Genomic DNA, 12,664 nt, shown 5'->3' with positions numbered 1-12,664 from the left:
ATTCTGGGGGGAAAAGCACTGATCGGGCATAGGATTGCCCAACTGAATGCCCTGATGCAGATAAGTCAGTCTGCATGTGGATCAGTGTTATGAATGTAAAAGACTGTCTGGTAGGGTGCCCTGCATCTGTCATGCCCCAGTCCTCAGTTGTTGTGGCTAGCTGTTCCCCAGTTTGCAAGATTCTGCCTCAGGGAGCCTGCAGACACAAAACTGTACACAAGTTCAGTCCACTGGGAAACACCGACAGAGGAAAGAGGACTTGAAGCCTGAAACTTAGGATTCAGATTCATTTTATGGAGAACTTAGAATCCTTAGCTCTGCTACCTCACCAACTGCACTAGGCCCTTCATTGTACTGCAGACTCCTGTCAGAGAAGACAATGGACTGCAAGGCTCCTGAACCAGAGTTTGGTCTGTTAAAGTATCACTGTTTCTCAGATGGACAGCAGGGCTTGAGTCATTCAGTATGTCTGACTTACTATTTAAGTGCTAGGTCTAGTTCAGGGAAGAAATATGTATTATATGGGACCCAGGGCTGCTTCTGAAAATGGAATCCCCATGTTCAGTTCTTCTCTTCACCTCTCTAAACTGTAGCATCACTTAACCTGTGTCAGAATGTCCCCATATTATCTAACTTGCTATTCTGCCTTTTTAACTGTAGGGAAGGTGGGGAAGGGAAACACATAACTTGGTGACGGTGGAATTGAACTATATTGTATATGGTGAATACAGCAAGTAATTACAATGTTCTCACTGTGATTGGTACAATTCTCTGTTTATTTGTGCTTTTCTAGGATTCTTCCCAAGCAGCTCTCAAGGATGTGATGCTTTCCTGCGCCATAAGATGACGTTAATTTCTCCATCAATACTGAAAAAATACGGAATTCCATTTGACAAAGTGAGTTGTTTTTTTAACCTTGGGGTCTTTAAGCTATTGCATCAGAGTTGGAATAGCTATACATAGATAATTTATTTGGACATAAACGTCAGCTAAGGTGCACAAGTTAAGCAAGAAAGTTAAGTCTCACTGCAGAAACCATGACAGACAAGTATTGAGTGAGGTGAGAGAAGCATGGAAGAAAGAAGGGACAGGGCCGTCTTAAGCACCCCTGGCGCCGTGGTGCGACGGCTCCCTCCGGCGCCCCCTGCCCCGTTTCCCAGCGCAACGGGCGGGCGGGCTCAGTGCGCAGTGCTACTGCCGAGGGCGCTGCTGCGCGGAAGAGTGGCCGGCCGGCGGGCGCAGCTGCGATGCCCCCCCCTGGCGGGCCAGCGCTGTGGCGCCCTGCACCACCCAGCCTAGCCATAGGGCCGGCCCTGAGAAGGGATGTGTCCCTGTATCATTGTATTCCTCCATGGATGGCTCTACATGCTTCTGAGTGTTTCCTGAGAATTGCACACTTTATATTTCATTACATTACTTACGTTTATATCTTGCATTCTCTCCTAAGAATTCTCTTCAAATGACCTGCTTGACTGCTGCCTTGGCTGCGGCAGACCATTGCCACAAACTTTGCTATCCAGATTTCAGCTCTTGCTGAATATTAAAACTGTAGTGGGCTCTCAGAAGAGGAAGTCCATCTCAATATAAAACAGGTGAAAAGAGAGAGATGACTTTTGATCTTCTTTTTTAGTCATGAGGAGGATTAAGTATGTAGCTGCTTCCAAAAGCTAAGTCAAATGTTTCTGCTCTCTTGATGTTCTGCTGCCCACTTGAGAAGCTGTAGTAGTTGCTAGAGAGCTGCAGCCTTTTCTCAGTAGGATCATGATACGCCAAGAAAGCTTTCAGCAAGTTGGCTGAAATTTTGAGCTAGGTAAATTTTTTGCTCAACTCCACCTTAGGTGGAGTATCTGTGTACTATGCAGAGATCTGGAATCAATAAAGAATTAATGCCTTCTCCAGATCTCTCCCCCACATTTCTAAAATACCTGCTTTAAGTTTTCCCTACTTGGCAGTTGATGTGAGAGGGTAGGAGGAAGACAGTGTGTCTCGTCTACAAAAACGGTTCCAATGTTGTTCTGTAGTGTTAAAAAACTAAAAAGGATGATGGTGTTCTGATTGTGTAAATATTTTTCTTGCCTCTAAACTTATTATAAAGATAAGGTAAAGGACCCCCTGACCACCACGTCCAGTCGTGTCCGACTCTGGGGTTGCGGTGCTCAGCTTCCGGGTCATGTGGCCAGCATGACAAAGCTGCTTCTGGCGAACCAGAGCAGCGCACGGAAACACCGTTTACCTTCCTGCTGTAGCGGTTCCTATTTATCTAATTGCACTTTGACGTGCTTTCGAACTGCTAGGTTGGCAGGAGCTGGGACCGAGCAACGGGAGCTCACCCTGTTGCAGGGATTCGAACTGCCGACCTTCTGATCAGCAAGCCCTAGACTCTGTGGTTTAACCCACAGCGCCACCTGGGTCCCTAACTTATTATAGTACATTATTTATATGAACAGTGAACTCTCACTGGATTTAAAAGGATATAGTACAGTGAGAGGAAAAAGTATTTGATCCCCTGCTAAATTTGCCCGTTTGCCCTCTGATGAAGAAATGACCAGTCCATAATTTTAATGGTAGGTTTATTGTAGCTGTGAGAGACAGAATAACAACAGGAAAACCCCCAGAAACTGGGATTACAGGTAAGACCTCTCCCTTACAGCAGGTGCTTCTAATCTCAGCTCGTTACATACAGTGACGATAGCAGGTAGCCTGACATCTAGCTGGTTGATAGGGGATCAAATACTTATTTCACTCATTATAATGCACATCAATCTCTGACTTTTGTCTTCTGGGTTTCTGGGGGTTTTCCTGTTGTTATTCTGTCTCTCACAGCTACAATAAACCTACCATTAAAATTATGGACTGGTCATTTCTTCATCAGAGCGCAAACGGGCAAATTTAGCAGGGGATCAAATACTTCTATCTGAAGAAGTGTGCATGCACACGAAAGCTCATACCAAAATAAAAACTTAGTTGGTCTTTAAGGTGCTACTGAAGGAATTTTTTTATTTTACTTTGTCCCAGACCAACACGGCTACCTACCTGTTTCCCCCTCATTGTATGTGTAGCAAAGGACCACTTGCTCCACCTTTCTTACGAGATAGAACAGGCTGAGAGGTGTTTGCCTCTTTAGTGATCAATGGCTGCAGCCACCACATCATCCCATTGGACATATAGTGGCATCTTCTGGAACATGGAATCCAGATCTGCAATATTCCTGAGGGGGTCAGACCTCAAAGTAGGATACCTTCAAAAAACCACATAGCTTGAGGATCTAAGCTTGTGAGTAACATCCTCTTCAAGTGAAGTTCATTGCTCAACTCCAGGCTTCTAATTCAAGTCGAAGGAAGCTAGAAAGATTCAAGTTAAACAGTGATGCCTGTCTAACTGCACAGATATAATTTCTAAATAAGGACAGCAATTGCAGAAATAACAGTTTCACAGAAATAACAGAATCCTCTATGTGAATAAGTTATGTGGGAGTCTTACGCAGGCTGAAGTACACAGGCAGCAATGTTCAGGATAAATGGAGACAGAGACATTCTCAAACCACCCCATTTAGTTCATGAAGGACTTTAATTGACAAATGAGAGTGAGTCAGAAAGGATCCTTGGTTATGTCTAGCACATTATGCACATAGCTGAGGAAAGTGACTTCAGGAAGTACAGATGTGCACATCCTTTTATTATTTGTAATGGTATCTCATCTTTGTTGTTATTTAGTCGTTTAGTTGTGTCCGACTCTTCGTGACCCCATGGACCATAGCACGCCAGGCACTCCTGTCTTCCACTGCCTCCCGCAGTTTGGTCAGACTCATGTTGGTAGCTTCGAGAACACTGTCCAACCATCTCGTCCTCTGTCGTCCCCTTCTCCTAGTGCCCTCAATGTTTCCCAACATCAGGGTCTTTTCCACGGAGTCCTCTCTTCTCATGAGGTGGCCAAAGTATTGGAGCCTCAGCTTCAGGATCTGTCTTTCCAGTGAGCACTCAGGGCTGATTTCCTTAACAGGCAGTTGCTTTATTTGTATTATATGTGTCAACTACTAGATTTCTCCATACTGCACATACAAAATAAAATCCTGCAGTTATAGCTTTCATTTCATTTGTATTTCACAAAGTCAGAGCAGGGAATACAGCAAGGATGTCAAGTAGTGTAGGCGGGAGGATTTCTGTTTAACCTCTTCAGACTCATTTTTGCAGGAGACAATGGGTTTTCAGCACACAAAGTTTGTCATTCCGCTTCTACTTTTATGCGCTGAAGGCATTTGTATAATGTCCTTCATACAGCTGTATCCTAGGGCTAGGAACTTTTCAGTTTCCATTTAAACATTTCGGATAGTTAAATATTATGTCACCTTGTACCACCAGAGAGCAGTCTATACCCTACTGTAGTTCTAATTAATAGGCTTCTGTGAGAATGTGAATAGAGAGAATCAGGCTGTGATCTCTTGTGGCTTGGAGTGATAGAACTGGAAACGTGCTAAACACTGATAAGCCAGCCTACGCCTACCAGGTGACAGCTGAACTGCTGGTTGTTGCAATAGCACACCTGCTAAACTGTCATCAGTGGGGGTGAGTGACAAGATAAATTTGGGAATTGCTGGCACAGAAAATGTTCATACTTATATGCACTCACACCAGACTCTTAAAAAACTCCAATCACAGTCTCAGCATGTGCACCTGTGTGCATACTCCCATATTTATGTGCTTATGCTTCGATACAGTATGCAATTGCTATCAATTTGTAATGGAACTATAAGGTAGCATTACATATTTCTATGGAAAAGACAGAGTAATAGGCTATTTAATTGCCTTGTGCCCATATTTTTGTGTGTGCGCACAAATGCATCACATAGAGTACAAACCTAGAATTATAGTACTTCGTCTCTGATTACATCTAAACATTTCTTGTGTACATAAACTGCAAGTTCAGAAACTTGCTGATCTTTTCTTTTTTCTTTTTGCCTCTCCAGTCTCTCATGAGCTAACGAAAAGTAATGTTTATGCTGTGGCATGATGACATACATTTTAATATGAACTATGCTATTGTACGTTTATGGTAGCTCTGTAAAGAAATTTAAGACTTCTATAACAAAAACTTTTTGAATTTGCTGTGGACTTTGGTTGGTTGCTGGTTCAAGGAGTTAGGACTTAATTGCACCAGATCTCAAGATTAACAAATGGGGAGCCTGAGTTTTATCTTAGCAAAGTGATTTTCTAATCTATATAGAAGTTGTTTTTTTCAAGTGACTGTGTTGTTTTGTTATGTATAATGTGAAAGTTGGTGCTTAGGAATTGGGCAAAGGACATAACTTGAAGGAGGTAAGAGACTGGGCTACATAGGGGGCCCATTTTATTGAGGATTTGGCCACACAAGCTGTGTGGGCTGGTTACCAGATGCACCTTCAGGATGGTGGCTAGAGGCAGAATAAACAGCTTGTGCTATCTGCTGCCTTAGACCACTTAACCATTTCAGTTTACCCAGCAGGTAGACTGAGTTGGGTTCCTCTGCTAGAAGCAGCATTGTCTATTTACACCAAATTCTTGAAAGCTCTAGGTAAGCAATTAAGTAATGGCCTCTTTCAATCCAGCTCCTTATGTCACCCCTGCCCTCACCCAGGAAAAAGCAATGGAAACTGAACTGCTTGGTTTTAAAGAGAAAGTTACTATGGAGAAATAAGCAGTGGCTTCAAGCTGTGGCAAAGCAGATCTGGATTGGATATCGAGAAAACAAATAGTCCTTGAGTATAAGAGGAGCTGCTGAAATGAAGTTGCTAAATCTTTTTTTTTCTCTGGACACTTTATGAGAGATTAAATCAGTTTACCTTATGGGTATTTTATGGAATCCTGGCCTTTCAGACAGCTGCCCCCAAGGGGCATTTGCTTCCTTCCAACACAAATGCTATTATGTCAATGAAATTGTGTCTCTCCAAAAACTTGTGTTTAGTATTTGGAGCAGTGCCTGAGTTGTCCTACAGCCTTATTCTTTTTTTACTGTGCTATGTGCTTTGTTGAAAAACTCCATAGTTTGAGTGCCTAGGCGATCTCCTGTTCTTCCAACTTCTGTGTCTTTCCATTGTCTTGTGACAAAAAAAAGGAAATTTCAATGCAGTGGTGAGCAAGAATCTATTACATAAAGTTCCACATTCTCCATATCTTGCACTTCCACTCCTTGTATCCGTCTGCTGACTGCAAAAATTGTACTCCTTTAGGAAAAGTTAAGTCTTCCATTAAATAAAACATTTCTGAAACTATAACATACTTTTGTTTGGAGCTACAATGCTGTGAAATGATTCTTTTGTAGTTCCTAATTTCAGCCACCGGAATGGCAGTTATATCATTAGTAGGGCCTCAAATAGATGCCTTCAGGCAAAAGCATGTTTTGCAATGGTAATACTGGTAAATGCAAAAGTTAATTCCTAAGACAGTTTTACTATAAGAGTGCCTAAGTATTTGTCCTGGAAGAGTATTGTCTAGACAGCTCAGATGGACTGTGCTTTATTAGTTAAGCCTGGAGCTCAGAAACCTACTGGGTGGTGTTTTTTTTTTAGGCAACCAGGCAGAAAACTTATCAGAGAGCCATAATGCAGTACAAAATTGGCTTGCTATAGTATGATCTCCTTGAGGTGCAACAGGTGATAAACTCAGGCAGGGGGAGGATGGAAAAGTCATAAGGAAAAGTTGCTTGAGAGGGGAATGGAAGGAGAAAGAGAAGTCAGACAACCATGAGAGACGACAGATGAATACAAATGGACAAAGGTTGAGAAATTTGCCTGCTGCTTAAATGTATGCTAAAGCAGGAGCATCAGCTTTTGGGGGTCAAAGGTACATCAACCCCCTCAATATTTGTTTTAAGGGGGCCAGGCCCTCTCAATCTTGAGCCAGCCTGTGCTTGTGTGATGTCACCGCATTCTGGGGGGTGACCTGGCGCCTCTGAGCTAGTTTGGTGAATTTCACAATGGCTGGCTCTATCTTATTTGATGGCTGATGTAGTTCCACCCTGTACTTACTGACTTACTATGTCGCTATGCATTGCTTCAGTACTGTTTTCTCCCTGAATCCTGGTTCTTGCTCAGGGAGGGAGATATTTAATTGGTTCTTACCATGTTAGTTTTAATTATACTTATAATGGTGCTGTCTTTAAGAAGGTCAGTAAAACATCTCACAGCCTTTTGTTAGAGATGTCCTCTTCAGGAAATGATCAAATGGTTAATGGCTTTCTATAACAGTAATATCCTACTACAGGCGCCCCCAAACTTCAGCCCTCCAGATGTTTTGGACTACAATTCCCATCATCCCTGACCACTGGTCCTCTTAGCTAGGGATCATGGGAGTTGTAGGCCAAAACATCTGGATGGCTGCAGTTTGGCGATACTTGTCCTACTACCTGATAGCAAACTTGACAGTCTTTAGAACACAAGGTGTGGCAGGGGGAAAAATTGCCAGATGTTTCTTGGTACAGGGGGCCAAGCAAATCTTGGATGGAAAACTTTACCAACTTCCATCAGTGTTGCGGAATTCTGTGTTTTCTTCCAGTTGTCCTATGAGTTTTCTTTTTTTAGAATGGTGAGCATGAGAGATTGGACTGAACAACATTCAAGTAGAGAGCTGATCTCCATGAAGTAGGACACATGGCCACCCTGTCGGCTATTGACCCCCCCCCCAATTTCCCATTGTTACTTATTTGTGCCAATTTCATTCATTTATGCAGAGTATGAGTATATACTTCTTCGGGACAAGTGAAAATGGTCAATTTCTTTCCTATGAACCAAAAAGCTCTCATGAAAGCCTTTGGGTAGAGGCTGGCGGTTTTTTTTTTTTAAGGAAACATTGAGTCAATATAACCAGTCCATGTGGCCCATGCAGATGCGGCCATCCAAGACCACAGGTGAAATGGAAAATCTAAGGGAAGAAACACCTGGACAATTTTTATTCATTGTCTTTTCATTTTTTTAGATAACACAGGAGGCAGGAGAGTTTATGATCACTTTCCCATATGGATACCACGCGGGATTTAATCACGGTTTCAACTGTGCTGAGTCAACGAACTTTGCAACAATCAGGTGGATTGACTATGGAAAAGTAGCTAAGTTGGTAAGTCAGATTACATTATTAATACCAAAGCTATCCATTTTAAAATCACAAAATGCATGGTTCCATTGCCACCGACTGTGAACAAATGATAGCCAGGTACTTCGGTTTTTCTCTTTGTCATTAAACCCAACAGAAAGAAGTCCTGAAACCATTTTGTCTCTCCCAAATGACCACAAATATTTCTCTGCAAGATCGAAGGAAATGGGGAGTCTCTCCATTGTCTCTTTGCTCACAAATCCCGTCTAAGGGCACATTTAAGATATGAATAGGGTGAGCCTGTGACCTGTGATCTGGATTCAGGGATTGAGTAGTTATCATAACAAAAGAGTGGCCAGGATGCCCAGGTAATCCAATCAGGTAACCTGGCAGACAGGATAAAAATGCACTCAGATTTCTGTTGTAGTCCACCCGTTCTGTATGTATGATGTTTCTGGGGGTGGTCTTGAGTTTGAGGGTGGGCAATTTCAAAAGTCTATATAAGGGATGGCACACCTTTGTTCTGGGTTCCTCTTCTCTCCTGCTTGTGGTGAGTGAGGACCCTGTTGCAACAGTTTAATAAAGATCAGGCTTACTGTGTTTCTCCAAAAATAAGACACCGTCTTATATTTCTTTTTCCTAAAAAAAAAAACCACGGTGGCTTATTTTCAGGGGATGTCTTATTTTTTATTAAGTATGGTACAGTTTAACCTACAAGGTTACACTGCCTATCACTATGGCTTATTTTTGGGGTATGGCTTATTTTAGGAGAAACACTGCACTAGCTGCTTTGCTTCTCAATATTCTCTGGTTGGCCTCTTTTATTTTTGCCTACCGATAGGGAACCCACTTAAGGGCTCTCTACGGGCTCTTGGATAGCCCATAGGGGGAAAAGGGCAGATTTTGTTTACAACAGATGGCACTTTCAGTTGCCCAGATTCTGGGGGTGAGGAAGGACTACAACACTAGTTTTGCTACTTGGAGAAACCAAAAACAATGCAATGGAACAAAGCAGCACTTATTGGGTATGTGCTGCTGAGAGCTGTGATAATAACCCAACTGTTGACATATGTGGTGGCTGTTCCTTACGTATGTGAACAGAGCAGAGTGACACAGTAGATGGGTGTGTGTGTTGCACTTAGCATTCTGGTGGGACCAGAGGTGCAAGGAAATTGCACATCATGGCTTTGATGACTGCATATCCTTGAGTATTCTATTCCTTATTTGCCATTCCTCTTTTATTGCTCTGGTGCAATGTTTTGTGTGGCTGTCATCTACCAGACAGTGTTAGATGTGTTGTTTTGCTTTGTTTTCAAGTATTTGTTTACTACTACTTTTTTCCTGTATTACACTTGAAAGTAAACAGATTTTTCTTTAAGGAAATTCGTAAGATATTGCAAGAGAACGAAACCCATGTTGCTATGTGAGACCAAGAGGTTTTGGCACTTGTATAGATGTTTGATAATTTCAGACACTCATATTCTAGAAGTGTTCTACTTGCTTCAGGCAGGGTGTTGATGGGGCTACCCATTGCCTCACATAAGCAGATAATGAATGCTAGACTGCCCCCCCCCCTGTTTCCCTGGAGCCTTGCATTGCAGGAAAGAGCAGCAGTGGTATGTAACCTTTCTTTCAAGGAAGCTTGTCCACTACAGTGGTACCTCGGGTTAAGAACTTAATTCGTTCCGGAGGTCCGTTCTTAACGTGAAACTGTTCTTAACTTGAGGTACCACTTTAGCTAATGGGGCCTCCTGCTGCCACCGTGCTGCCGCCACACAATTTCTGTTCTCATCCTGAAGCAAAGTTCTTAACCCAAGGTACTATTTCTGGGTTAGTGGAGCCTGTAACCTGAAGCATCTGTAACCTGTTGCGTCCACTGTATTATAGATCTTATTGCTGCACCTCAAGATTCCCTAGAACACAGTTTGAAAGCTATTGAACTGGAGGGTGAGCATCTCTTCTGTTTGCTTTCCTCCATTCACCCCCATCTGCCTGCAGTTGCACATTTGGCAGTGCTGAGGTACAGCTGGCCTGTGGCTGTCTGTCATGGATGCTTTAGCTGAGATTCCTGCATTTCAGATGACCCTTGTTGTCCATTCCAGCTCTATGATTCTATAATTTGCCCGATGCCACAAACTCATCCTACTCCAGTCTGCACCACGAATCCATGTTACAAAGCTTCTGTTTCTGAGCTTTATGTTAGAGGCCAATAAGCATACTGATGATGAGATGACATTTTAAGATGTGAAAGAAGGGCAGATGGGACTTTCCCCCAGACTTCTGTGGATTTTATTATTTACCTAATGGAGCTTATATCCATCTTGGTTGGCTAGAGTTGTGTCTTTACGTGGACAACATTTTGGAGTCATTTTACTCGAGTGCATTTTGTGAATGTTAGTAAAACAGATGAACCAGTGACAATTACTTTATGTGTTTTGCTGGGGTCTCTTTTAATTTGTGCTGAGCCTGCAATATTTCTGCTGAACTAGGAGCTATATGCAGACATTAAAACTGCTGAACATAAATGTTTACATACTGCTTTGATTACCCCCCGCCCCGTTCTTAGAAAATAAAGATTTCTTTAGAAGTGATTCCATTAAAAAGCATTACTTTAAGCTGAAAGTAAGCTTGTATGTTTCTCCCTGGCCAAGATTCCCTACTGCATCAGTAGAAAAAGAAACATTCTGCATATTCAGTGTTGCAAAACCCATTCACAACTTTAAGCTGTCATCTGTTTGCTTGATGACATGGTCAGCAACCGGATTTTAACAGGGGCCACCTGAACTATTCAAGCCTTAGAATGCCAGCAAAATTGGTGCTGCCCACTGACTTATTCCCAGGCAAACTGAGAGACAGACAAAGGTCTGTTTAGTGGCTTTTGTGGAGCTTTTCTTTCAGGCACCTTTTGGCTTCCTGATACTGTTTGCCTCTGGCTGTTGAGTATGAGCAGCTAAGGAACATGGGTAGATCCCTGGCAGAGCATCAGTTTCTGCTCTTCAAAGAGCCATTTGGTAGAATCTCAGCATGTAAGTTCATACAATATTTTGTATATCCGTTTGCTGAGCATTTATACCAACTTGTGTACTCAGGAGTTTGAAAAGATCTCTCCTCCTTGAAGAGGGGACACATTGTGAGCGGGAGCCACTTCCCGCGCTAAGCGAGGGGTGTGTGTGTGTTTTCGGCCCCCTGCTCCAGCCTATCCCTGCTGCCGCGCCAAGCCTCTCAGCTGGCCAATAGGGCCGGCTGGGGGGCGGGGCTTGACTACATTTAAGCCAGCACGGGCCATCGACAAATCCAGGAAACTCTTGAATCGTGTGGTGGCTCGCAAACTGCGTTATATGCATGGCCTTGTTATTGAGCACCCTGACATCACGTTCAGCGAGGTGGCTCTGTTTCATGATGATGGATTTAATCTTTCCAACCAAGGAAATGACGTGTGGTTGGCCGATATCACAAAAAGCATTAGGAATTTGTTACAGCAGTGAGGGTATTGGCGGCGAGCGTCTTTGGCTCGGGTGGTGGTTAGGCATTGGAATATGTATTCATAGAATCATAGAATCATAGAGTTGGAAGAGACCACAAGGGCCATCCAGTCCAACCCCCTGCCAAGCAGGAAACACCATCAAAGCATTCTTGACATATGCCTGTCAAGCCTCTGCTTAAAGACCTCCAAAGAAGGAGACTCCACCACTCTCCTTGGTAGCAAATTCCACTGCCGAACAGCTCTTACTGTCAGGAAGTTCTTCCTAATGTTTAGGTGGAATATTCTTTCTACCTAAAAGAAGGTAGAAAGTATTGGTCTTGTGTGTTTGAGGACTGGTTGTGGCCATCATCCAACCCTCCTCTTTTAGGGGTATCCTGTTAAAGGGATCCGGTGATTGTGGATCCTGTCCGATGCCCTGCTGGTGGCTAGGGCCATGGCACAACCCCCGGTGACATCAGGGGAAGCTTCCAGTTGTATTTGCATCAACAGGCTCCTCCCACTGGGTGTTAACCTTATAGGACTCCCTGCAGAGTGGGGTGGAGTCATGCTTGCTTGTGTGTCCAATGCCTAAGCCAATACCTCTCACTTGCTCTAACCATTAAAGTTGTGGCCTTATTTTACCCATTAACCTAAATTCATGTGTCACTGTGTCTTTTATTTCTCGCGGGGGGCGGGTCCTCGAATTGCAATGTCAGTGGTCTAGTTTGAGAATCTGCATGTTTCTGCTATAGTCACCTGCCTGTGTCAGAACTAGCTCTTTTCTCAACTCTAACATTGATTAGGTCTGGGTGATATCTGGTTTTCAACATCACGATATATCCCCAGCTAAACATCACAATATTGCTGCCCTTGAAACTGACCCAGAAAGTCCAGCGGGTGCAGAATGCTGCAGCGAGACTTCTTATGGGGTCTTCGCTGCGGGATCACATTCATCCAGTGCTATACCAGCTGCACTGCCTCCCCGTGGAGTACAGGATCAGGTTTAAGGTGCTGGTTTTAACCTTTAAAGCCCTACTATGCCTAGGACCCTCGTACCTATGCGACCGCCTCTCCTGGTATGCCCCGCGGAGGACCTTACGGTCTGCAAATAATAACACCTTGGAGATCCTGGGCCTCAGAG

The 12,664-nt window shown here is 43.4% G+C and overlaps 1 protein-coding gene across 6 annotated transcripts in view; it reads left to right on the top strand.

Annotated features, from left to right (window-relative positions):
* The window catches only part of KDM4C (lysine demethylase 4C), a 209,774-nt gene that overhangs the window by 38,846 nt on the left and 158,264 nt on the right, over positions 1-12,664 (top strand). For all 6 annotated transcript variants that reach the window (XM_035140870.3, XM_088659061.1, XM_035140866.3 and 3 more), the window contains 2 exons: positions 794-897; positions 7,947-8,084. In XM_035140870.3, coding sequence (XP_034996761.1) covers positions 794-897; positions 7,947-8,084 — 242 coding nt within the window. The remainder of the gene's footprint in view (positions 1-793; positions 898-7,946; positions 8,085-12,664) is intronic.

The sequence above is a fragment of the Zootoca vivipara genome, chromosome 15 (genome assembly GCF_965207765.1).
Source record: "Zootoca vivipara chromosome 15, rZooViv2.hap1.1, whole genome shotgun sequence".
Taxonomy (NCBI): Eukaryota; Metazoa; Chordata; class Lepidosauria; order Squamata; family Lacertidae; genus Zootoca; species Zootoca vivipara.
Note: the sequence above shows the minus strand (reverse complement) of the source record. Positions and strands in the feature narration are given on the sequence as shown.